General features: G+C 42.6%; 1 protein-coding gene across 1 annotated transcript; it reads right to left on the reverse strand.

Annotated features, from left to right (window-relative positions):
• Positions 1 to 399: 399 nt before the first annotated feature.
• Positions 400 to 25,466, reverse strand: Cdr2 (cerebellar degeneration related protein 2). Its single transcript, XM_028764254.1, has 5 exons — positions 25,318 to 25,466; positions 13,590 to 13,702; positions 3,926 to 4,074; positions 3,520 to 3,684; positions 400 to 2,167 (listed from the first exon to the last, which is right to left on the reverse strand). Exons 1-5 carry the CDS (start codon positions 25,394 to 25,396, stop codon positions 1,306 to 1,308), a joined length of 1,368 nt encoding a protein of 455 aa, XP_028620087.1. The 5' UTR covers positions 25,397 to 25,466; the 3' UTR covers positions 400 to 1,305.
• Between the last annotated feature and the right edge of the window lie 735 nt (positions 25,467 to 26,201).

The raw sequence follows: 26,201 nt of genomic DNA on the forward strand, positions 1-26,201 counted from the left end.
TACATGGGTGCTGTCAAGTGAACTCAGGTCTTAGTGCTTGTACAACAAGCACCTTACACAACTGAGCCATTGTCTTAGCTCAACAGTGAAACACTGAAAAGTATTTTAACCATGATTAACTGATCAGAAGCTTTAACAAGCAACTAGTTAAATGCTATGAATTCAAAACTAAGCCAGACACTTCTGAAATAGTGAAAATAATTGTGGAAAATGTTTTCAATCATAATATTTAGCAACATGGGCAGAATTTGTGTTAAGTTATACAATCCCAAGGATTTCTTCTTAAAAACGAAAACAAAAATTGAGGGGAAATCACTTCAAAATTCCCTTGAGCAGTCTACTGAGGAAAAGCCATCTGGTTTCAACTGTAAACTTAAAAACAACAGACAGTAGATCCATTTGTTCACATTCAGAGATAGCTTTATTCAGCCTTTAGAAAAATATATACAACAATCAGAACCATGGTTCTCTTAAATATTTTTAAATTAAAAGTGTGCAAGTGAGAGGAAGATTGCTTCCACAGTCAGAAGATCAATACTGTGTAATGAAGCAGACAGGAATTTCTGCAGGTCTGCGAATGGCTAAGAACCGAGAAGGAGCAGCTTGTGGCTGCCAAGTGGCCAGTGCAGATCACACCTAAGAGATTTCTCTAGTTTCCATTTGAAAACAATTACTATTACATGCCTAGCTCTGAGTAAAACAGCTGAATGCTGGGCATATAAAACAGGCGTTGATTAAAACAAAACTTGCCATTTCAATTGGTATTAATTTGAATTTGGATATATTAGGATCTGTCAGTCATCATTCAAGTGCTAGCAGATGCAATAAACCTTCAGGGGCTTGAGGAGCTTAATGTCATCTATTTCAGATTAGATTCTTGCTTTCTCAACAGTCTTCTGAAAGACAGTGTTTGTGAAAAGTATTTTAGCTAGGCAGTCCTTGGAGTCCCAAGTATTTTGAGAAGCTGAATATGAAAGCAACAGCCTTAGTTTTGTTCCAATTCTGTTCTTTACTCTATACTGTTAGTACTTCAGCACACTCCCAAGTACACGGATCTCCCTCTACTGGTTCTGGGGCTTTTCCTGGAACTCAATTTAATCAGTGTACCAACCAGAGGCCAGTCTATCATGAGATTTCCTAGGGGTCTTGGAGTCAACATTATCAGTCACCTCTTTTCCTGCTTCTGCCAACTAAGCAAAGCAATGAGGCAAGTGTCATTAGCAACATCAAGCTTTGGAGACTGAGCTTTTGTGTCTGAAGGAGAGTTGAATCAAAGAAAACAAGCAGTTACAACTGGAGGTCTCATTAAGAGTAAGAGGAGAGAGATGGGTATTTTGTTCTCTGTTCATCTATTTCCTGCTTTGTTTTCTTGATGCAACTAAATATCTCCTTAAATAGTGCTTTGTATTCTGGAGGTGTAGTGGTGGGGGAACTGATGGGCTCTGGGCTTACAGGGGTGGGTTCCCAGCCACTGGCCCCGGCCTCAGACTGCGTGACCAGTCCTGTCAGGTCCCTAGTCAGTAGTCTAGAGGTCTGCACAGCCTTGTGTGACAGTGAGTCCTGCTCCTGCTGGCACTTCTTCAGTAGCTCTTCATACTTCACTTTAAGGGCACTGTACTGAGTGTCCACTTCATGCAGAAGGGAGATGCCCCTCTGCTTCACAGCCTTAGCTCTCCTGATGCAAGTGTCCTCATGGTCCTTCACAATGTCATCCCCTGCCAAGCTGCTGAGCACTGTCTCACTGCTGCTGCGTTTGAGTGGTTTTCTATGTGCTTCTGGAGCAGCCAGGAACATTTCCTCCAGCAGACTCTGGCTGGGCTCCTTGAAAGGAACAAACAGAGAGTCGGGTACCAGCTTCTCAACACCATTCACAAAAGGATGCTCTGTCTGCAGCATCTGCCGCATCTCAGCCACCTCTGCCTCCAACTCCAGTGCCCGGGCTCGGTAGGTGTCTGTGGCACCCAGCTGCTGCTCCAGCTCGCTGTTCTCCTTCAACACCACTTTATACTCGGCCTCCACGCTCATCCGCTTCTTCCTCTCGAGACTCAGCTGGGCCTGCAACATCGTCACTGCTTTTTTCAGGTGCTCGTTTTCTTCTTCATCAGGGCTTTGTTGGCTCTGCAAGGAAGTGATCTTCTCAGCGAACACGTGGTCATATACAAAGTGTCTGTGAGGAAGCATGGAAATATATAAAGGTCAGCTGACATTGCAAAGCAGGCTGCTTTTCAGCTAAGTCTTTTAAAAAAACTCTGACCTCAATTTTTAGCCCATTCCCTACTACATGCAGTAGTTAAGTGAAACTATATGAGGCTGGCAAATTCTTGAAAGCAAATAGATTTTGTGACTGATTTTTTTTCCCCAGTAGTAAAAGTAGTATAGAAAACCCACTCCAAGACCAGCAGAGTGACAGCTGCTTACTAGGAATTATCATGGACAGAGAGTCTCATCGCTAGGTGGAGATCACTATCAGCTGGGTGGTGGTCTTAAAAACTGGAGCTCACACCATTGGCTCATACACTGTTGGTCTGCCTGGACCTATGGGGTTTTAAACGTCTTCCATAATGTGAAACCACGGCTAAGGAACACAAATGTTTGGACCTTTAACTTGAGATACACAACAGAACCACCAGGGCAGCTTTAGGTTCACATATAGAAATTCTGACCCGAGGAGAGAGCATCTGCTCTTGGAAAACATGGACAGTGCCAGATACACACATGTAATCTCAGCAGCACTTGGGAGGTGGAGGCAGGGAGATCAGGAGTTTGAGGCCAGCTGGGCTGAATGAGATCTTATCTCAAAACCCCCAAATCACCATAGGTAATGTGAGAAAAACCAAAGTGAGAGACATGAACTGGCCTCTCTTCTAATCAGTCCGAGGCAGCCTGTACCTATGTGTGCCTTGGTTCCGGACCATCTACCTCTCCGTTAGAATGAAGGGCTTTGACACAGCATGTCCCACTGTGGCTGTCATGCCTGGAGAGAAACTGCAGAGTGACAGAGTGACAGCATTACTAAAGACTCAAAGTCAAAACTATAAATTATAAAGTCATTTCTTTAGGTGATAATCTTTTTCTTTTGAGATGTGGTCTCTGTGTAGTCCTAACTGTCCTAGAACTTGCTATGTTCTGGACTCAAACTCACAGAGCCTGCCTTTGCCTCCTGAGTGCTGGAATTAGAGGCATGAGCTACCAAACGAAGCTTCCAAAATTTCCTTTTTTTTTTTTCATTCTAAAGTGAAATACAACTCCCAAATCTGTACTTCAGTGGAAGTATTAGTAATTTTGAACTAATATTTAACAAATTAAAGTGAAAAAAATTAAAAACTGTTTTCATAAAATTACTGACACTGGTGAACTCTCACTGATAGGTTTAAGTTCAGTGGCTTTGTTTAAACCATTGGTGGTTTAACAGGCAAGGGGTACTTCTTGAAATGGAGCTTTCCAACTACTGTAGTCCAGGATGTGTCAATGATATGGGATGGTCCCAGTGTGCAAATCCACAGCAAGGCAGGCTCTTACTGGCGGAGGTCATACAGCTCTTTCAGACAGGAGAAGCTGGGTGCTGGTCTCTCCTGGTCACATGCCTTCTGCCTCCCTCTTCCTTGGCTGCAAGACTTCAGCTCCTCCACTTGGCTTTGGAGGTGATCAATGTTGGTTTGCAGGCATTCAATTGTTTCTGTCAGGCTGTGAATAAAACAGAAGCCGGTCGCTGCTTGTCAAATTAAATTAAGATCAAGGCCAATGAAGGGGATCAGGAGTGAGCCACTCAAACGTGGGCTTCTTAATTGGAAAGGACTTACAGTTAATCCTCCTTCTCCAAAACAATCACCCTTATCCTAGACTCCCCAAACCTTCTACAGGCACATCCTACTTCAAATTATACTAACTCTTATAGATTGCCCCCAGTAATAGTTAGAAACTTTACCTCAGAATTTTCTGCTGTGAGGCCTTGCTCTCAGCAACTAGCTTCTGGTTGGTTTCTTCCAGTTCTCTTGCTGTGACATCTAACTGCTCATAAACTTTCGCATGCTGCTCATTCATTTGTCGTAGAAGCTCTACCTGTTTGGTCAGGTACTGTAAAAGAGGAGTGATATCAGGTAACACAAACAGATAAGATAACCTGGCATGCTTAACACCAAGCCTCTGGTTCTACAACACCAACTAATGCCAGGTGAGGGCTTAGGGCTTCCACCTGTGGGCTCAGCGCCCTCCTGGCATGGGGATGTGTTTGCTAGCCCAGAAGCTCCCAGAGCCTTATTTTAGAGTTTTGTCAAAGGCTTTGGTAACTAAAGTTGATTGATGACCTGCCCATACCTCTCCTGGCTAGCTAATAATGTGGGTCATGCCTCATCCTATTACTCTGGACAATAATGGTTTTAGAAGACTTTTAAAGCCAGGATTCAGGGACAAAGACCAAATTTTTTTTTTTTTTTTTTTTTAACTATACCAGTGTCATCAGCTTACTTAATGGAAAAGAGAATGTTAAATCCCAACAAAACTACCTGTTTTAATAATAAAACCAGCACAAGCTATTCTTAATGTGCTTAGCTCCACTAATGCTTTCCAAGACCCTTACATTCCATGAGGCTAGACCAATTTTACAAACTATATGCTTGATATTCAAAAGGAAAACCCAAAATGATATATGACAATCCCTCAAGAAAACTTGGAAAAACACGGTAAAAGTTTAAACAATATGTTTATCAGAGACTGGAGAGATGGCTCAGTGGTTAGAGCACTTGTTCTTACAGAGGACAGGAGGGTCCACTGCCAGCATTCATTCAACACTTTACCACCTCTCTTAGCTCCAGGTCCAGGGGATCTGGTCCTCCTAACTTCTGCAGGCATCAGGCATATACAAGTGCATGTACACACATTCAGGCAAAACACTCATACAGATCAAAATAATAAATCTTTAAAAAACAGAAAAGGTTAAAAAAATATGTTTAACCAAAAGGAAGAAGGAAGGAAAAGCTTAGAGGATTTTGACAGTATTTTGATTTAAAAAACAAAATCAACCCTTTTTTTCTTGAATGAGGCATTTCAGACAAAAACGAGTGAAAAATACATTAATTTTACCAGATACTTTAACATATATCAAAATCTTGTTATTTCTATTCTACAGGAATGTTATCTCTGCTATGCTTATTCACGAGACACTTAGCAGGTTATTTATTTTGGTCCTGCTAAGACTGCTTTCTGAAGACGGAGGACAGGGATCAGCACAATCTTAATACCACAGCTAGGCCACCTGGACACTAAAGCAGAGCATACACTCCAAACACAACACTCCTACTCCTCCAGACACACCCGGGGGAGGGGGGGAAGGGAGAAGGAGGTCTGAAGTATAATCATTTGGTAGCAGACTAGACTTTACAAACACTCCTTGAACACAGCTCTTCAAAGCCAAGTGACCTTTGTTTTTTGAGAAAATATCTGTTATATATCCCAGCCATGCTGGCTTTGACCTTTGACCTTCCTGACTCAGCCTCCTAGAACTGAGGCTACAAGGTGTGCAACACTTGCACTAGCTTTCAATAATATTTCTTTCTTTTTTTTGATAACTGTTTTTTTAAGATTTATTTATTTATTATATGTAAGTACACTGTCGCTGTCTTCAGACACCCATATGAGGGCATCAGATCTCATTGCAGATGATTGTGAGCCACCATGTGGTTGCTGGGATTTGAACTCATGACCTCTAGAAGAGCAGTCAGTGCTCTTAACCACTGAGCCATCTCACCAGGCCCTCAATAATCTTTCAAAAAACAAAGCTAACTGATATTCAGTGATGTAATATACAATATAGCCCCTTTCAGATACATCAGTGGCAATGCACAGAGCTAACAACTTCTTTTTAACTCTTTAACTTCCTCATATGAATCTCAGGGCCAAACCTGTCCTGAAAATTTCTTTGAATTAACATCATCACTATTCCCAAACAGAACACATTTTGTAACCCCCCTGTGAGGTCTGCAGGAGTCTGTAATTAAGCACTGATCTTCAGCATCAAAAGTGTGAAGATTACAAACAGCTTCAGGTCAGTTCAAGATTTGCTGATACCAAGTAAGTTTGCTGCAAACTTTACGGGGAAGACCTCAGTCGGACATCTGGGGTTCAGAAGTGTAAGTGGTTGTAGATGTTAGAAACTGCTAGACTCATATGATTAAGTTAGCAAAGTGAGATGCAGCATGGGATCTAGAAAAATCCATTTATTCTTTGCTGCCTCAACCTCCACAAGTTTCTCATGATCCTTGAAAACTAGCCATTTAACTTCTGACAGGAAACTACTTCAGACCTGTTGAGAAAACTTTTGGTTCTGCCCTTGGCTCATCCACAGGAATGTGTTTAGTTTCTTAGGTCTACTGGACTGGGTCAAGTGCTTAGTTAGGATCAACAGAATAATAGATTAGGGTGGCAAGATGGCTCAGTGGTAAAGGCGCTTGCTGTCAAGCCTGATGACCAGATTTTAACGTCCAGAGCTCATACTTCGGGAGAACACTAACTCCTGTAAGTTATCCTCTTACCCCCACAAAAAATGCTTCCCGACATTTGCATATTCACACACACACACACACACACACACACACACACACACACACTCATTCAAAATAAATGCATATACACTATAAACATTTTTAAGACATTTATATCAAGTCCTAAGTATTCTTTAGGTTTGATTCACAATAACCTTAAAAAAAGGCAAATGTATAAGCAGACACAAATTATTTACAAGAAAATTATTCCTACGTCCTCTACACGGATGTATCTGTCCCACAGAGGACATGAGAAGCCAAGTTATGAGTGGAGTCTTTTAGTGAGGTCACAAGCAGAGCTGTGCAGGAGGCAGTGGTATTCCAGCTCACAGGACAGGCTTGAAGGCCCTTTGACATTGCTAATTTTTCTATGACTTCCTCATCAGGTCCTCATGAGGCTATAAAGATTAATATATATACAACCAGGACATGTGGCTTCAGAATACCTGTTTTTGGCATAAGGTCTGCCGAAGGCAGTTAAGAAACAGATGCAGAAAAGCTGGGTGCCCTCCAGGTCATCCTTCCCTGTCTATCAGGCAGAATGAAGGCTAACCACTGAGCACAACTTTAGATTCTTCAGGGCTGGAGTCAGCACTAAAGGAATCCAACCCAAAACATGTTACTAGTTTTTATCTACTTGTCGTTCAGTAAGTTGCCACACTTAAAGAGTCAGTCTTTTTCCTCCATCTAATCCCTGCTCCAAGAATATACTGTTCTGTATTATGGTGTATGTACCAGGCAGGGCTCTCTAGAGTCACAGAACTTATGGAATGTCTCTATATCTTAAGAGAATTTATTGGAATGACATACAGTCTGCAATCCAACTAACTCAACAATGGGCAACTTGTGAATGGGAAGTTCAAGAATCTAGCAATTGCTCAGTCCAAGGCTGGGTCTTTCAGTGGGTCTTCTGTGTAAGATGGAATCCTGAAGAAATAGGTTCCTCCCAACAGATGCACTGGCAGGTAAGTGAAAGCAGGCAAAAAAGAACGAACCCTTCCTTCTTTTTCCATTGTCCTTGTGTAGGCCTCCAGCAGAAGGTAGGCACAGATTAAAGGGGTGTACCACTACACTTAGACCTAAGCTTTTCTTTAGTTCCAACTTGCTCTGTTCTAGGCTAGCCTTGAATTCAGATCTCTGTCTCCTGGGATTGAAAGCATGAACTACTTTGCCTGAGCCTAAGATTTTCATGGCCACTATGTCTCAAGATCCAGATCAAAAGCACATGTCATCCAACACAGGATCAAAGCTTGTGTCTTCCTGCCTCAAGATCTGGATGACAGGTGTGCCCTCCATTTCTGGATTGTTCATTCCAGATGTAGTCAAACTGACAACCAGGAATATCTATCCCAGTGTGTAAGATAAACTCCAAAGCTACCTACCTCTTAAGAGAATCACTCGAGCATCTCTGATATATGAAAAATACACATTTTACTCTGGTAAAACTGTCCTCTCACATATGCATTTATTTACATGAAGGCTTGCATACCGAGTCCAGTCTGGTATCTGACAAATGATGGAAGTGTTCAGGAAGAGGTAGCTACTGTCATCTTTATTTAGAATTAGTTTTTAAACTTTGTCTGTGCAATGCTAAGGTTCACCCGAAAGACTATTGCAGGGATCTAGATGGTTTGTCCTCATCCCTACATATGAAACACATTTGTCAGAGGACTCGCTCTTGTCTACACAGCACCTTGCCCTCATTCCTCTCAAGACAACAGAACAATCAACTCAATTCTTGACTGTCACTGTCACTCTCTTTCTGGGAAGGAGTGGTTATTGTTCTCTATGGAGCCCATTTCTGACATATTTGGTAGTACAACGTATTAGCTAAATAGCCTTTTCAAGACCACTGTTCACAGCAGCTAAGTTCAGTACCACACAACTGTGTCAGAGTACAAACGTCAAGAAAGGTTTAGTTTTGAAGCTTCTGTGATGGGCTTGGTTACAGACCTCCTGAGAAAAGCCCACGAACCACTAATTTCCACTTAGAGTCCCTATTCCCATGGTCCCAACGTTACACTCAGAAACCTGAAGGGGAGACACTTATAATACACACCACACATTGCATGGGTCCCATGCAGCCACTTTAAAAAAAAAAAATGTCACCTTAAGGTTGTGGCCAACACACAGGAAGCAAGTCAACATGCAAATGGGCCACATAAAAACCTACGGAAAGTCTCTTATTCACGGTATAAAAATCTGTGATAAAAACACAATGAAGCCATTGAAGAACTTGTGATAACTTAGCTCAGCCCAAGAGGACTTGGCTTTGAGGAAAACCCAAGAATGCCAAGGAGCTTGTTTTCCCACATGGTAGGAGTTTAGTTTAATTAAGCCGAAATTAATCAGAAAAGCCACTCAGTTTTCAATGATCAGTCACAACCAACCTACAAGGGAGTGCCACCTGGTCAGCAACTTCAAGACAGACTACTGGCTTCTAAGTAAGTATGCAAGTTCAGCCTGGGGCTCTAAAGTAATAAGTATTTTTTTCTTCACTTTGTACAGAAGGAAAAAGGTTATCTTTCCCACCATTCTTCTCAAAGTCCACACATGGATTCATTTTCTCAATTCAGAATCTGGGACACCACTGTTATAGTAAATAGGGGAAAAGAGTTCCAAAAAAAAAACCCAAACCAAACCAAACCCAAAACCATCAATGGAAGATGAGGGATGTGGGACTGGCAGCAAAGTAGACAAAATGCCAACTTATGGCAGGAACACCAGGCTCGGAAGACAGTTCAGTTGGTAAAGTGCTTACTTGCCTTGCAAACAGTAAGTCCTGAGTTCAGACCCAGAGCTCACTGTTTAAAAAAAAAAAATGGATAGAGAATAATCGCACACACATTTAATCCCAGCCCTGGGGAGACAGAAGCAAGGGGAGTTGAGATTAGCCTGGTCTACACAGGGAGTTCCAGGCCAGCCATGGCTATGTATAAGAGATCCTGTCTCAAAAAACAAAACAGACAAAAACAAAACAAAAATGGAAATCTGGCTTCCCAGTAGTGTGAGTACTATCCTTTAATCAAAAATTACAGCCAAGTCTTTTAAACTTAGTGCAAAAATAACCTTTAATAACAGGGAAGAAATAATTCCTAACAAATAATGAAAAGTATATTTCCCTTAATTACAGCACTATATTTGCCATAGGGCATACAGGGTTGGAAAAGAGAAATATGAAAATAAAGGTCACATATTGAAAGCATACCACGTGGGCTTTTGTGTGTATGTGTGACATATGTGTGTGTGGAGGCCAGAGGCTGAGACTAGATGTCTGCCTTTTAGTTTTGTGACAGGGTCTCTCTCTGAACCTAGAGTTCACCCAGACTACACTGGTTGTTGGGGATCCACGCCTCTCTGCTGACACTGTATTACAGACATATGCCATCATACTTGGCTTTTATGTGGGTGCAGGGATCCAAACTCATGTCTTCATGTTTGCATGGCAACCAGTTTACCAACTGAGCCATCTCCCCAGCCCTAGCTTGTTTTTAAGTTTTTAAGATCTACTGTCTACTAAATCAACAGAATGTTTTGTTTTTTTTTTTTAGAATTAAGACTCTTCCACTACAAATGTTCTGAAAAATGAATAAATGTGGTGTGATAATTACAGAAGTCCAAAACATCATTCCCATGATCTCACCACGATCCCTTCAGAGCACACTGTACTGTCACTAGTCCAAGTGAAGCAGACAGATCTGAGAGGTGATTTACATGGCTATTTGCAAATATAATCAAGGGCTTGTGCCCAAAAGTCTCTGAATACACAGGCCAGCGCTCCCTCAGCACGTCTACAAGTCTCCAGAGTAGAGACCACACTTAAGAAGTGCTCAGAGCCTTTAAACTGCTCTCTAGCACCACACAGACATGCAGTGCACTTACACACATGCAGGTAAAATACTCATACACAGCTAGGCTTTGTGGCCCATGCCTTTAATCCTGGCACTCAGAAGTTAGAGGCAGTTAAATCTCTGAGTTTGAGGCCAGCCTGGTCTACATAGTGAGTCCCAGAGAATCAGAACTACATATTAAGACCCCGTCTTAAAAACAATAAAATACACATAAAATAAGTAAATATTTAAAAAAAAAAAAGCTAACATGGCAGTGTACACCTGTAATCCTAGCCTTGGGGGCAAAGACAGGAAGATTCCCTGGGCTTACCTTAATTGGTAAGCTCCAGGTTAAGTGAGAGACCTTTCGGAAAGCAATAGGGAAAAATACTTCATATCACTCTTTGGTTCTGGCATGGCACGTGCGCACGCACGCACGCACGCACGCACACACACACACACACACACACACACACACACCCCATCCCCTCTATTCCCAAGAAGGAATGAATTCTTGCAAAATGGGATGCTGTGAAGTGGAATCACTTTAACAGGCAAGTGTAAGTCCTGCTGGGACAGTGCAAGTGTCAAATCAACCAAGTGACTAGAACATATGGCTGTAGGAAAGATCAAGTCAATTCCCATTACCCTCCATAGCCTCCTTCTCCCATCCAGGACCTGAAAACAAAAAGCAAACAAAAGCCACTTTTCCTATACTCTTTAAGAACTTTGATGTGCAGGGTGGCCACGAGCTACCAAGCCTGAAAATGTGTTTGATCCCTGGAACCCAAATAGGAGGAGGAGATTCTACAAGTTATCCTTTGACCTTACACAGGCACCCAGGTGTGTGTGTGTGTGTGTCTATACACATATGTATGCATATACAAATATAGGTGAATAATAAACAATTTAAAAATTGGGTGTTCAAATCAGTACTCAGACAAGCTACAGGCCTTTCCGAAGCCAGTAAAACCACTACTTTCAATAGCTTAATTTTTGTAAAATTTTGAGGGCTTGAGAGATGGTTCAGCAGCTTAGAGCACTTGTTGACATTCCAGAGGACCAGACTTCAATTCTTAGTACTCACATGTCTGCTCACAACTGTCTATAATTCCATAGAATCTGATGCTCTCTTCTGGTTCCCATAGGCACCAGGCACATACATGATGCATAGACATACGTGCAGGAAAAAAAATACTCATACACACAAAATTTTACAAATCATAATAAAACTTTAGATTTTTTTTTTTGTATGTGTGTGACAAAGTCTCAACCTGGCTAGCCTAGTGGTAACCACTATGTAGATCAGGCTGGCCTTAAACTCACAGAGATCTGCCTACCTCTGCCACCCAAGTGGAGGGATTAAAGTCATGCTCTACCATACCTGGCTTAATTTACTTTAAAATGAACAACAACAACAACAAAAAAAGTTCTAAATTTTCACTTATGGATTGTCTGGTGTGTGTGGATCGACTGGGGTGTGTGTCTCTATGTGTGTGTGTGTGTGTGTGTATATCGTCTGGGGTTTGTGAATGCCATGGGACAAATGTAGAATCAGACAACTTGCAGCAGTCAGTCAGTTTTCTCCTCCACTCTCAGTTCTGAGGAAAGCCATCTTGATAGCCATTTTTAAACATCAAAAACAATACTTAACAAAATCACTGACCATCTTTTATGATGACTGTTAGAAATGCACTAACAGCCTTTGGAAGAATACTTGGATTAGTATTACAATCAGTCTTTGGAAGCTGAACATCATAGCATACACCTTTAGTCCTAGCACTTGGGAGTCAGAAACAGACAGATCTCTGCAAGTTTGAGGCTAGCCTGGTCTACACAGTGAGTTCTAGGATAGCCAGGGCTTCATGGAGATACCCTGTCTCAATACCCACCGCCCCGTGTTCTTCATAGTAAGCCTTAGAGACGTCCTTCTACAGTTCTCACCAGTTGACCAGTATTCCTCATCCCCTCTCATTAGTTTGTTCCACGATGGTTCTAACTCATTTTAGATCTCTCTGGGGAAGGGCTAAGTGCTGACTTTTTGGTTCTCCATCATAATTGTTTTTCTTTATCTCTCTCTCTCTCTAAATTTTCAAGACAGGGTTTCTCTATGTAGCCTTGGATATCCTGGAACTAACTCTATGGGTCAGGCTGGTCTCAAACTTACAGGTCCACCTGCCTTGGCTTGGATGCTGGAGATTAAAGTGTGCATTACCATACCTAGCTTCTCATTTTTGTAAATCAAAAAACAATAACACCCCTACCCCGTGATTTTTATTACTTGTCTAGTGAGGAAAACTTCAATAAACATTTTGAAAAGTTTAGGGCCCAGGAGTCATATGTTAGGGACAGAGTGTGTATTCTGCACTTGCAATCCACAGCAGCAAATGAAACCAAAGAAGTTAGGTTAGAATTTGCACAAGTCACTGCACCTATGAGAAGTTCAAATGGAGGCTAATCCAGGGTGTCTGGGTGGGGTGCTGGTTACTGGGGCAGTTGAGTGAATGGCTGATAACGTTTTCATTCCTTATCTGAGTGCTGCCTGCACCAGTATGTTTACTTCACAAAATCCATAAAGGCTGAGGCAGGAGGAATGAGTCTCAAACAGACCCAGATTGCAGAACACTTCCTGTCTCAAATAAGCAAGCAAATAAATAACAAGAATTTTACTAATTCTTTAAGTTTAAGCGCAGGTAGTTTAAACAAACTATAAAATCAAATACTTGGTCAAAACAAACCTCCTCACCTAACTTTAAATTTGGAATGGTGTTTAGTTGAAGGGAGGGAGGTGCCACCAAAGAAGAGTATGCAGAGAATGTCAACAGTGTGGGCAGTTCTCTCTTGAGCATCGGGGGATGCACATGTCTCTGTATGTGCACTGTTCTGCATGCTCACGCTTTTCTGTATACCTTCCATGTTGTATAACTCATTGTTAAAAGAACAAAACTAAGTACAACTTCATTTTGCTTTACATACTGGCAAATACTAGATTGTTTACTTCTTGTACACTTTACCAAGGTTGAAGAGAAAACTTTATTTTTTAATCAGAGCAGATGTACATACTAGGAAAACCTAAAGAAAGTGTCTTTGGTAGTTCACTTTCTCAAAAGACTACTTAGAAGTTGAATACTGTTTCTAGCTGCAAGTGCTGTTTTAGCAGTCTATAACAGCAGCAGAGAGCCACACATCAGAGAGGATGTACCTCTCCCACTGCGTAAATTACCTCGATTTCCTGTAACTGCTCCTGATTGGTTGTGTACATTTGTTGAAGAGAATCCTCCAACTCTGTGTTCCGATCCAGTAGCGTCTTTCCAAGTTCAGCAGCAAGCTGGAGATCTAGCACAACAAACAGCTCTTAGGACGCAGCAAATTCAATGCGCTTACTTCAACATCTTATATAACCCAGTTCTTAAAATAAATAAAGCCAAGTCCCAACACGTGCAAGTCAGATCCCAAGAGAACACAGAATGGCCTAAAAGAAATCCGAGTCCTACTTAAAATTCAGGGGCCTGCTAGCAGGTGAAGTACTCTCTCATGCACCCTGTCAGACATGAAAGACAGCTGTCTACTTTATAGAGATGTGGGTATTATTTCAGGATGACCATTCAGTCTTACAATTCTAAAATCATCATTTGGTAACAACAGACTTATTCAAATTCTGAGCTTCTGCATTTGAGATGAATCCTTGAGCCAAAGAGATAGGCCTCTTAGCAGCCTCCAAAATTTCTAGCAAGCTACTGTGAACACAACTGTCAAAGCAGAGTTCGTTGTCTGGACTCTTTTAAATCTTGTCTTTGAATTTGTGTATTTGTGTGTGTGTGTGTGTATGAATGAGAGTTTAGGTGTCACTGAAGGTCAGAAGCAAGCACTGGATCACATGGAACTGGAGTTACATGTGGTTGTGAGCTATTGATGTGGGTGCTAAGAACTTATTCCAGGTCCTCTACAAAAGCGGGGCATATTCTTAATGACTGAGCTTTCTCTCCAACCCCTATTATCCTAGACTCTCAAGGCAACTAAATATTAATGCAAGAAATGAAGTACACCAGTGGTGAGATACTTCTTCCACAAGTCTGTCTCTCCCAACCCCAATTCCTATCATTTTTTTGTTCTGTTTTGTTGTTGTTGTTTTATTTTGTTGTTGTTGTTTTTTTCAAGACAAGTTTTCTCTGTAAGGCCATCTATCTTGGAACTTATTCTGTAGACCATGCTGGCCTGGAACTCAGAGAGATCTGCTTGTCTCTGCCTCCTGAGTGCTGGGATTAAAGGCATGCACCATTGCCCTATCACAGCTTTTAAGCAAAGCAGCAATATGGTTTTGCTTCATACTTCCCTTAAGCATGGGGCCAGGTGCTATTTTATTCCACTCCCACCCCTCTGCCCTGGCTGTCCTGGGAAGTCATAGCAATTCTCCTTCAGCTTCTAACATGCTAGGATTACAAGTATGAGCCACGGCATCTGGCTTCTCTGTTTAAAACTTATTTGTCAATTACCTTCTTAGGTGTATGTGCAAATAAGAGAGGTTTTTGTTATGTTATATTACAGTCCCAGGAATAGGAACCTAGTAATAATAGAAAAAGAAAAACAAAACGGAATGATAGTGGCAATGTAAACACCCTGACAAGATAGATAATCTCAAGAGACACCTGTGCCCTGTCCCCTAAATAATTAAAATCTCCCCTACCAGGAGAAAGGAAAGGCTGTGTTCCACACAGTTCTGACTGACAACTTATCAGCCCATCCTACAGGCCAGGCCAGAGCTGAAACAGCGCAGGCAGGATCAGCACCAGCACTGCTCAGTTATATAAACCGCCTGCCTCTAGTCACCTACATCTCATGTTAGTAACCCCTTAAATGGACATGGGGGTGCAGCCATTAGGCCCCTCAGTACAGCCATGTTAAATAAATTCTTTGTTTTTCACCATCATTGTCTCTTCAAAGGTGGCTGAGCTTAGCCTGCTGGGGTTGCCAGAGCACAAGGCTTTTACTTTAAAATTCCAAGCAATTATGGTGGTAATTGAAACAATTATCTGTGTAGTGCATTTTATGGTCCAGCTCTATGATATATAGTGGGAAATGTAATGACCTCTAGACAGGAAGGTACAAGGCCCAGACCTAACTGACATTTTCTGGAACAATGATTTTAAATGTTTCATTTTTATTATTTTTAATTGTGTCTGTCTGTGTGTGGGTATGTGTAAATGAGTACAGATGCCCACAGAGGCCAGAGTTTGAATTACACGTGGTTGTAGGCTGCCTCATGTGGGTGCTGAAAACTGAACTCTGGCTCTCTGAAAGAACAGTATGTACTGGCTAGTTTTATGTGTCAACTTGACACAAGCTGGAGTTATCACAGAGAAGGAGTCTCCCTTGAGAAAATGCCTCCATGAAATCCAGCTGTAAGGCATTTTCTCAATTAGTGATCAAGGGGGGGAGGGCCTATCCCATTGTGGGTGGTGCCATCCCTGGGCTGGTAGTCTTGGGTTCTATAAGAAAGCAAGCTGAGCAAGCCAGGGGAAGCAAGCCAGTAACATTCCTCTATGGCCTCTGTAATAGCTCTTGCTTCCTGATCTGCCTGAGTTCCAGTTCTGATTTCCTTTGGTGATGAACAGCAATATGGAAGTGTAACCCTGACTAAGACACAGTACATGTTCTTAACTGCTGAGCCATCTTCCTAGCCCTCATACGGTGATTGTAAAGGTCTCTAAACTTAATTGTCTTGTTTTGAGAAACAACTATTCTGTTAATATCAGACTGTAAATATCAAATGGAATAATGCAGAACAGTCTTTCCAAGCTAAGTTGCAATATACAAAGAATTTCTAGCAGGCATTGGTTTAAAGATGTCTGTTGGTAGGCACTATTCTAAACTCTGGCTACAAGAACAGAACAGGTGAAGCTCCCACTTTGTTGACTTTCCTAAGCTACTAGGGGAAGCTAGAGAGCACACCGTCACCACCCAAATGGTGCTTTGACACCTCTCCCCCTCCCCCTCAAATACACGCACGCGCACACACACACACACACACACACACACACACACACACACGAAGACCAGATTGTGTTTTGGGTACTGGGGAATATAAGGAATTCAGATTTTAAGAACTGTTCCTCCCTTTTGGAGCTTACAGCCTATGAGAGAAAGCATCGTGATAGACTATGTAACAGAGAACACCAAGTACTTAAAAGACTACGTAAAGCAAAGATGTTTGGAGGAGTTTGGCTGAGACAGCCTAAACGGGTGATGCTACAATAAAGACGTGAAGAAACTGAGCAAGTGTATATCTGAGGGAACAGAAGTCCACGTAGAGGCAAGGCAAGTGCAAAGTCCCTAAGAAGAATCATGAGTGAAGCTATTAAGGAGGCCATGCTGAAGCAGAGTAGGGCATGGAGAGTAAATCAGAGGGACTCCAAGGTAGGCCAGCTTGGGCAGGACTAAACTAAAGAGATCAAACATTGCTTTTTATTCCAAAGTAGGTGGAGAGACTAGGGAGGCTTGGCAGGCTGATTTTGGCTGCCACAAAAACACACCAAATGAGACACAGAGCATAGTGAGAGGACACTGTAAGCAGGAGTGAGAAAGGGTGGTGGCTCAGACCAGATGCTGGCGATGGAGAAAAGCAACAGACTTCAACATGACTAGAAAGTAAAAGCTGAAAGGATTTGTTGATTAATTTGATAGAGCAAAAAGTTAAATTATGTAAGGAGGAATCTAATTTTAGCGATAGCTTGAAAGATGAGAAGTCAGCACGGAAGAGCCAGGAAATAACTTATCATATTCTATAACCTGGCAAACAGCCAGTAAGAAGAAAGCAAGAAAAGAGAGTAGAGTGAGTTGAAATGGGAGAAGCAGCTAAAGAGCAATCATGTAAGATGTTACAAGCCATGGCAGAGACATTTTAAATTGTATTCTATGTGATGGTAAATTACTTCAGCTACTGGAATACAAATATGTATCATGAAATATAGTAAAACCCATCCAACAACATAATTAGTATTGTGCTGGGTTGGTTTTCCCTCACCAAAAAGTAGGGGTGGAGGATAGTAGGAGGGAACAAAGCAACAAAACCTACTATACACCAGTCCAGCTCAGCTCCAAACACATACACTTTTCTTGCATCTTGTGTATCTTAATTCTGTAGAAGCTTAAATATAAAAAAAAAAAAGAAAAAGAAAGAAAAAGAAAGAAACTTGTCTTAAAAGCTGGGCAGTGGTGGCACATGCCTTTAATCCCAGCACTTGGGAGGCAGAGGCAGGGGGATTTCTGAGTTCAAGGCCAGCCTGGTTTACAGAATAAGTTCCAGGACAGCCAGGGCTACACAGAGAAATCCTGTCTCGAAAAACCAAAAAAAAAAAAAAAAAAAAAAAGCAGCTTAAATATATGTATATATTCTCTCTCTTACGCCACCAAGTAAAACTCCAAGTGCCAAGCTTGGGTTGCATCTTGTTGAGTAATTGGCCAAAGGGGTTCCCTGGAAACCCCTAATCACAACCTACTGGTTGCTTTCCATAACTTAATGGTAAGGCACTATTGGTGAAGACATCAAAAAAGTAGAGCTAGTACCTATCTAGAAGCTCTACTCCTCATGACCCTGTGGTGCTGGAAGGTACTTTGGACATTAATTACCTAGGTACAAACCCTGGACCTACAACAGTGACCTGTTTGCAAGATATACTGGTGCAATAGTAGCACAATGTTATAGAAGCAGCCAACCACTTTTGTTTTTTTTATTAGATTTAAGATTCATTCCATGGATCTTATACCTTATACCGCTAAAATGTGTCACTGCAGGCTTGTCTACCGGCCTCTTTGTTCCCCGAAATTAAGACTCTGAGACTTCTTAAATATGAATAAATACCTAGGCTCAAGGCTTTGGCTTGTTCCCTGACTAGCTCATAACTTAATTACCCATTTATTCTATTCTAAGTCCTGCCCATGGTTACCTCTCCTCAGTGTTAGGGGCAAACCTCCATGCCTGACTCTTTCCTAGAATTCTCTTTCCGGGATGTCCTGCCTACTAATCCTGCCTCAGCTCATTGGTCATAGGATTTTTATTGACAGGTGATGCTTTCACACATTATGTGAAGATTCTCTCTACAAAAGTGTCCAAAAACTTGAGATTGCTGGGCTATGGGCCTAAGGAGAAACTTAATGATGTTCTTTCTTGAAATGACAGTTCCACTGTTGACCAGGCTGACATCTAATTGAAAACCTTCTTGTGCATCCTGCCAAGCAGCTGAGGTTAAACTATATGTACCACATATCCAGCACATTCACCTTACAAATTTATCACTATTTAAAAATGAAACCATATCAACAGTTGCTAAAATATGTTAAGTTCTTAATATTAAAAATATATATTACTGTTATTACATTAAGGCCAGTAGAGAAGCCAGTCAAATTCCATCTTGTATTCACAAGCTAAAACCTTTGCCAACAACTTAAAGCATTTAAGAGACATTAATCTTGGTATGTTTTTATAGGATATAAAACCTGGAGTTTTCAGATGAGACAACCTGAAGGTCAAAACTATTAAAGTACTCCGCCATGGTGAGTCACAGACAGAAACTAAAGGTTCTAACTCACGTCACCAGGACTGTTCAGCATCTACAGCTGCAGAGTGTTTATTTTCTTCTCCCATCACTAGAGCCTTGCACACACAAGGCAAAGGCTCTAAAGTAACATCCCTAACCACCTCCCCCTTTCTCCTTCATGTAGAGTCTCACTACATGACTCAGGCTGGTCTTAAACTCAATCTTTCTGCCTCACATCATCAGTGCTGGAATTACAGGCATGTCCTGCCCCCCAACCCCCAATGCCTGGCTGTGAAGTAGATTGTTTTTCTCCCTTCTTCAGTGCTGGGGCTCAAGCCCTGGGCTCTGTTACATTTTAAACAAGCACTTAACCACTGAACTAAATGCTCAGACCCATATCTGCATAGTTTCAAGGCTGAAGAAAGATATGTCCACATACTACTTTAAGGGGGAGATTATAATGCTCCCTAGTCTAGGGCTTTAGTCACTTGTGAGTGACAGCAAGGAGAAATGAGAAGTTCAGACATTTGTGTGTTTCTGGCCAACTTAGTCAGTGAAAGAACATCTCCACCCAGGCAAATTACTAGCTTTTTTCACTGAATGGAAAAGAACTATAATTGAACATGGTGAAAGACTGACACCTGTAATCTCAGCACTTTGGAGGCAGAAACAGGAGGACTGACACAAGTTCAAAGCCACACACAAGTATGTATGTATGTATGTATATATGTATGTATGTATGTCACACAGTAGTAAGCAAAACTATCTAGGAAACAAAAGGGACCAATAGGGGGTAGGACGAGCAAGGGGGACAGCAGGTAATGGAGGGAATAGTCTCTTCACGAACTATATACTCATATGAGAATCTTTGTACACAACGCAGTGCCACATGCAATGAATATACACAATGGAAAATATAAAAAACACAAAATAAAAAACATTTCTCACAAAATAAAGGCCACTTCTCACTAATTTCAAAAAAACAAACAAAAACAAAACAACAACAACAAAAACAACAAACTAAGCCAACTGAACCTACAAAAACTTTTGAGCTGAAATTTCTTCAGAATCAAGACCTGAGTTCCTCACGCACTTCCATTCAGTCATGAACTGCTTATGCCAATTACAACAGCAGTAGCACGTTCCCTGCTACTGAAGAGGTCAAATGCAGCCTCCTTTTTTGTTTCCTATTAGCCAACAACAAATAAACATTTGAGACTCATCTCCGTCTCAGTCATTAGTTCCAGTTAAACAGAGTCCGCCCAGGCTCAGTAACCTGAAGCTTCAGTCTCTTTGAATATTTCATGGAATGTTTAGAACTCTAGCAAGTCAAAGCGTAACTTACAAGAATGCACCCATGAGGTCACACTGTATAATAGGACATTACTTCATCTGTTAGTGTAAAGACACCCGACTGTTTCAGTCTTTAAAACACATCATTTCCTGTTGTGGAGCATCTGGCCTCCATAACCAATGAGAGCCAAAAGCTGGCAGGAAGCCCAAGAAGCGTTTCTAAGTAATTGGTAGAGGGAACAGAAGAATGCCGAATGTCCTTTAATTTTACTTTTTAATTAACACACAAAAGGAAAGGAAATCTTATACTTGCAAAGCTTTGCACACCTATTTATCTATTACAATAAGGATTTCCATAGTCTTTTCTAAATCCTACTGAACTGGCCTGGCTTAGGCAGTCACTATAAATATCATAGGTTTACAATATATCAGTGATCTATTCCTTTGATATTCTTTTCTTAACCAACCTTGGCAGGTAAAATTTTTTCTTTAATGCTAGGGACCTCATACACAAAAGCAAGGGCTCTACTACTGAGTTATCACATCCTGAGCCCTATCATGCTCTACTTGCAGTGTAGGCTGCTAGCTTTGAATAATATTCACTCAGCCTTGTACTTGGGCAAAAACATTAGTAATAGTAGCTGACTGCTTTTTTTTTTTTTAAAGAAAAAAAGACCTTTCTTCCAGAATGTATTAGTCTTTTTTATTTTAATTGTTTCTTAAACATGAACAATAAAAAAAGCTGAGGATAGTGGTCTATTAATTGTACTCTGCAGCGGTAATTCAATAACACGAAGGATGAAAGCTTTTCCTATTACAAAGTCAAATGCGTCATCTGGTGACGCTCCTACTCAATGTCTGGTGCCAACATTACTATAATTGAGAATACATACATAACCTCAATATAAACATACAAAAAACCCAATAGCGTCAGTTTTAATGACCCTCTAAACAATGATTCAGCAATTAAATGCACATTAGAAATTCAGGGATGAGCTCATTCTGAAATTTAGAAAGACCTACTCATCTTGCAGAGGAATTTCAGTATTCCTTTAAACTACAACTTCATTTGGTGATCTACACGCCTGCAATCCAAACCCTTGTTCTAAAGCTTGAAAAGCTCCACCAGTGACAACTGCCCCGGCAGTTGGTCTAAAGGAAAGCCAATCTTTGAAGCCTTTCCACCTTGTTCTTGGGAGTACATTTCAAAGCGAGTGCCATCATTACCTACATAGAAGGCTCCTGCTGTCCCAGAAAAGATTGCGCCCAGAGATTCCTGTCAGTATTCTTAGTGTGCCAACTCAAGTTGGCTAACAAAAGTCTCCTCACCAAAGCATCTCTGCCTCTGTGCAGCTTTACATGTAACAAGATATGAACAGGAGACCAGAGTTGACTGAGGTAAGAATGTTTTTGTTATGCTGACTAGAGAGGAAGGCCCTAACAAACTTTAACACAGTTTGTCTATTTAAATCATCAAAGCTATTACTAGATGAAAAAAAATGAAATATTCCTAATGCTTTAGAAAAAAAATTTTTTTAAAGACATATTCTCACTATATAGCCTTGGCTGGCCTAGAGCTTGCCCTGTAGACCAGGTTGGCCTTGAATTCAGATCATCTGGAAAGATGTGCACCACCACTATGCCACTATGCTCAGCTGGATTATTCTTTTTTCCTTTTGGCAAGTTGTTTTCTGAAGCAGGCCACAGGGCTGGAGAGATGGCTCAGAGGTTAAGTGCACTTGCTGGCCTTGTAGACAACCTAGGTTCAGTTCTCAGCACCATATGGTGGATTACCTGCCTACAACTCCAGTTCCAGGGGATCAGACACCATCTTCTAGTATACACACATACACACCGGCAAGCATACATATAAAGTCATACAAAAAATACAAATAGAATTTTGTTTAGAGGCCAATGTCAGGCCTTCCAAGCCTGGGGTTCAGAGTTTGATCCTGGGAAGCCACGTAAAGGTGGAAGACATCTGACTCCACAAAGCTGTTCTATGACCTCCACACATGTACATGTCAGAAGCATGCAACTCGCTTCCAACACACAATAATTAATATACTGAAGAGAAACTAGGCATGGCAATCTCATCATTCAGTAGACCGAGGCAGGAAGATTGCTTTGAGTTTGAGGTTGCCTGGGTTACACACCAAGACCCGATCTCAGAAAGTAAATAAGAACTGGTCAGATGGTTCAGTGGGTAAGAGCACTGGCCATTATGCCTGATAACCTGGGCTCAGCTGCCAGGACCCACATGGAGAAATGAGAGGACTGACTCCCACAAGTCTTCCTCTGGCTTCCATATACACTCTGGCTGGTTTTATGTCAATTTGATACACAGTATAGTACTATCATCAGATAGGAGAGGGGCAAAATTGAGAAAATATCTCTACAAGATTGGACTGTACATAAGCCTGTAGGGCTTTTCTTAATCAGTGACTGATGTAGGAGGGCCCAGCCTATTGTGGGAGGCTCATTTAAGATAGAGTCTTAAACAAGTCTCAATATTTTGGAAAGCATTTTAGGCCATCTATTCAATACAAATCTACATAAGTTAATAAAGAAGATGATAAAGAACACATGATAAAATCCGACTAGAGGTCTGTAATCTACACAAAGAGACAGAGCTGTTCCCAAACTACTTAGCAGCAAATGGCGAGGGGGTACATTTACTAGTGTCTCCAGAAGCCTCTAGTGAGTAGATTCATGAACAGCATCCCATGGAGTGGGAGTCCTGCCTCCCTAACAGCTGGCTACAACAAGTGGTGCCACTGCCTACATTAATACCTAGGTTAGAAAAAACAATATGTTCTTGAGAAACAATTGTAAACTCTGTTCAAAGGTGGTTCTAGGCTACACTGTTTACCCAGCATGCATTGAGAGCCCAGAGTCAATCCTAGCACACTATATACACAAAACTGTTTAACATGTAAGTCAGCAAAATTGGGGAAAAGATGTTCAAAAGAGCAGCCATCATTCTTTCATGGACATATTAATGAGCTAACAGGATTTCATATCTTTCATTTGTACTTTATATGGCTGTTTATGATACAGAGTCATGGTAAAGTCCACTGTGATAACAGATGTAAAAGCCTTTGGAAAGTAGAGAAGAAATTCCAAATGGAAACCAACAATAAATTAGCCCAAAGGTTAGGGTTTGTTAGACTTGAAGATGTGACACCTTCGTCTGGATCAGAAGTTAAGAATTCCACATATAGCCTCAAACATATGTTGTTTACCACTCAGTAGAGATACTACAACTGTTTGTTCCTGATAACCTCCTGTGGAGCGGGGTTTGGCTGTTGGGTGGGTTAGGGCACTGGACTGAGAAGAACTGAAAACATTAATCCTGTGTGAGAACTTTAGTTCAGGCCAACAAGTAGCAAATCAAGTTTCTCTTATGACGTGTTATATATGACGTTAGATATGGGGACCGGCCTGGTCTTGAAGACTTTGGATTCTTCTTAAATATGGCAAAGAAAAAATCTCTTGCTTGGATTATACGAACTGCTTTCACACAGCAAAACGGTGCAATCGCACAGTGGTTGCTTCAGTCCTCAAGTATCAAAGTAGGTCATCAATCCTTATGGGGCAAATCTGAAGTAGGCTAAATGTGCAGCAAATTTGTCTTCTGGACGTGGAGAAATGTGATGGCAAATCGGCATTGTAACTGCTCGGCAGCTTCGATTATAGTACAGGGATCTATTTGGGCTTAGGTCAGTGCACATTAAGAAATCAAGACAGGCCAGGCAGTGGGCACACCTTTAATCCCAGCACTTGGGAGGCAGAGGCAGGCGGATTTCTGAGTTCGAGGCTAGCCTGGTCTACAGAGTGAGTTCCAGGACAGCCAGGGCTATACAGAGAAACCCTGTCTCGAAAAACAAAACAAAACAAAAAAAAAGGCAAATTACCATCTCTCCAGAGAGCTACCTGTTTTCTTTTTCTAAGTAGAGGTCTTTCAAGCCCACATTTTCCTCCATCAGATTCAGTTGAATTGTGAACAAGCAACGGTGTTTAATGGCCAACTCAAAGAGATATTAATTTTCACAAAAAGTTTGGAGTGGAAATAATTATACAGAATAGCACAAAGGATTCCTGAGGATCCCTCTGCATGGTGGTTAAGAACGTCTACTCTGGAGTCTGCAGAGAATACCTAGTCTCCCCAACAGTATCTACTTCAGCCAGAGGTAACTACTGCAGCACCTGATGCTACCCGGAGGATTAAAGGACCCTATCAGGGTGGTTAAGGGCCTATCAGTGTCCCCAAACACAAAATCCTGCTATGAATGTGCAAGAAAATGGGCCACTGGCTTCAGACTGGGGGCACTCTTGAGATTGTCTCTGGAAATGCCGCGATGCAAGAAGACCAAGGCAAGATTATTTTTAATAGAAAAACCGAATGTAAAGATAAGGGCATGACAGAGCTGACCTCAAGTAATTTCATTTAGCCCCTGATGAACGATGGCTAAGTAATAATTAAAACACAAAACAAAACGGTTTAATACCCAACTGAGTAAGTTGTAAACTGGGACGCTAAGAAACTGAACAGTGTCTACAGGCTCCTCATTTCAAGTGTGTGTGGCATCAAAAATACCCGCTCCCATATTCGGCTTTAGGGAATTCACTTAAATCTTTTAGCCTCTGCTTTCTGGAAAACGGGATAACAAAAAATTGCTCTCACAGAGTGATGGCGCGGGTACCGCACAGCAGCACTGCCCCCCCACCACCTGCAGCGGCTTGCAGACTCTGCGGACCATGAAAGGCGAAGTGGGGCGGGCAGGGCAGCACGACCCGGAGCCAGGTCAGCAGCTCGCTTCTAGAGCAGGGCAAGCAGGTTCTCCCCTGCCCATCTCAGAGGTCCACTAAGGGGATGGATCCGCTCATCCCCCGCAAGCGCTTTCTTAAAGCGCCGAGCATCAGCCAGTGTGGCGCATCCGCAGGGCCGTGGGCCGCGCGCGCCTGCTCGTTACGGCTGGGATGGGCGGATCCGTTGCCAGGTGAGTGCGAGAAGCCCCTGGCCGCGCATCCCAAACCTCCAGCCTAAGGAACTTTCTAGCACTTTCCACACCTGCCACCCCCGGATTCCCACCCCCAAGTCCCCGGCGACCTCGCCCTCACCTTGCTGGAGGTCCCGGTGGTCGTACCAGGGCTCATCCTCCATCTCGAACTCCTCCTCCACCAGGTTATCTGCCAGCATGTCGCCGGGGACGTCCGGGGGCAGCGGGCTTTGCCGCCGCCCTGCCGTTTCGGCCGCTGCCCCGGGCTCTCCCCCGGCCCTGCCGCCCTCAGCCAGAGCCACCCTCTGGCGGGACGCGCCGGTCCCGCCGCAGCTCCGGCCGCCGCCCCGCGCCGCCCAACGGCCGGCGCCCTAGCAAGCGCTCCCCGGGTGGCGCCGGGAGCCGGCTCCCCACGCCTGCTGCCCGGCCCAACGTGGCACTTTGGCAGCACCCTCCCAAGCCGGGGAGACGATTCAAACCCGGGAGGCGCCTTGACCAATCACGAATGAGCCGCCTATAGAGTGACAGCAACTCCATCCAATAGAATTTCAAAAAAGGTCGCGGGTCCGAGAACCATCAGCCAATAAAGGCTTAGGAAGGAACAAAGGAGGCGGGAAAGGCGAAGAGGGTGCGGTCGGCAGCCCCTCCTCTTTTGTCTGCGTCGCCTCTTAGTTGAGTGCGCTCCAGTTCCGGAGTGTGGAGGCGGCTTCTGCGGGCCCCGTGTGCCGAGGACTACCGGTTCTGAGCACCGGGGCATCATCTTCCCACACGAGGTTTCGGACCAACTCTTCTCGGCTCTGCCCTCGCTGATGAGCGGAGGGAGACTCAGGGTCCGTCGTGAGGTTAAAGCCAAGAGAACGCTACTGAGTGAAAGCTGCTTCTCAATGTCGGAGCCCTGGCCTTCCAGGGTCATGGAAATTATTTCCTAAAAGGGCGGTCACTAGCCCCATTTCTCACTCCGGAGTCCGCGGCTGGCCAGTGAAAGGCTCCTCCCCTGAGAAAAAG

Source organism: Grammomys surdaster, unplaced genomic scaffold (genome assembly GCF_004785775.1).
Source record: "Grammomys surdaster isolate TR1022 unplaced genomic scaffold, NIH_TR_1.0 142, whole genome shotgun sequence".
NCBI classification, from domain to species: domain Eukaryota; kingdom Metazoa; phylum Chordata; class Mammalia; order Rodentia; family Muridae; genus Grammomys; species Grammomys surdaster.

Coding starts and splice junctions, on each gene's coding strand:
- Cdr2 (XM_028764254.1), bottom strand. CDS start 25,396: ATGCTGGCAGATAACCTGGTGGAGGAGGAGTTCGAGATGGAGGATGAG. Junction 4,075..13,589: donor AGCAGTTACAGGAAATCGAG/GTAATTTACGCA, acceptor CCTCTTTTACAG/TACCTGACCAAACAGGTAGA. Junction 3,685..3,925: donor TCACAGCAGAAAATTCTGAG/GTAAAGTTTCTA, acceptor TTTTATTCACAG/CCTGACAGAAACAATTGAAT.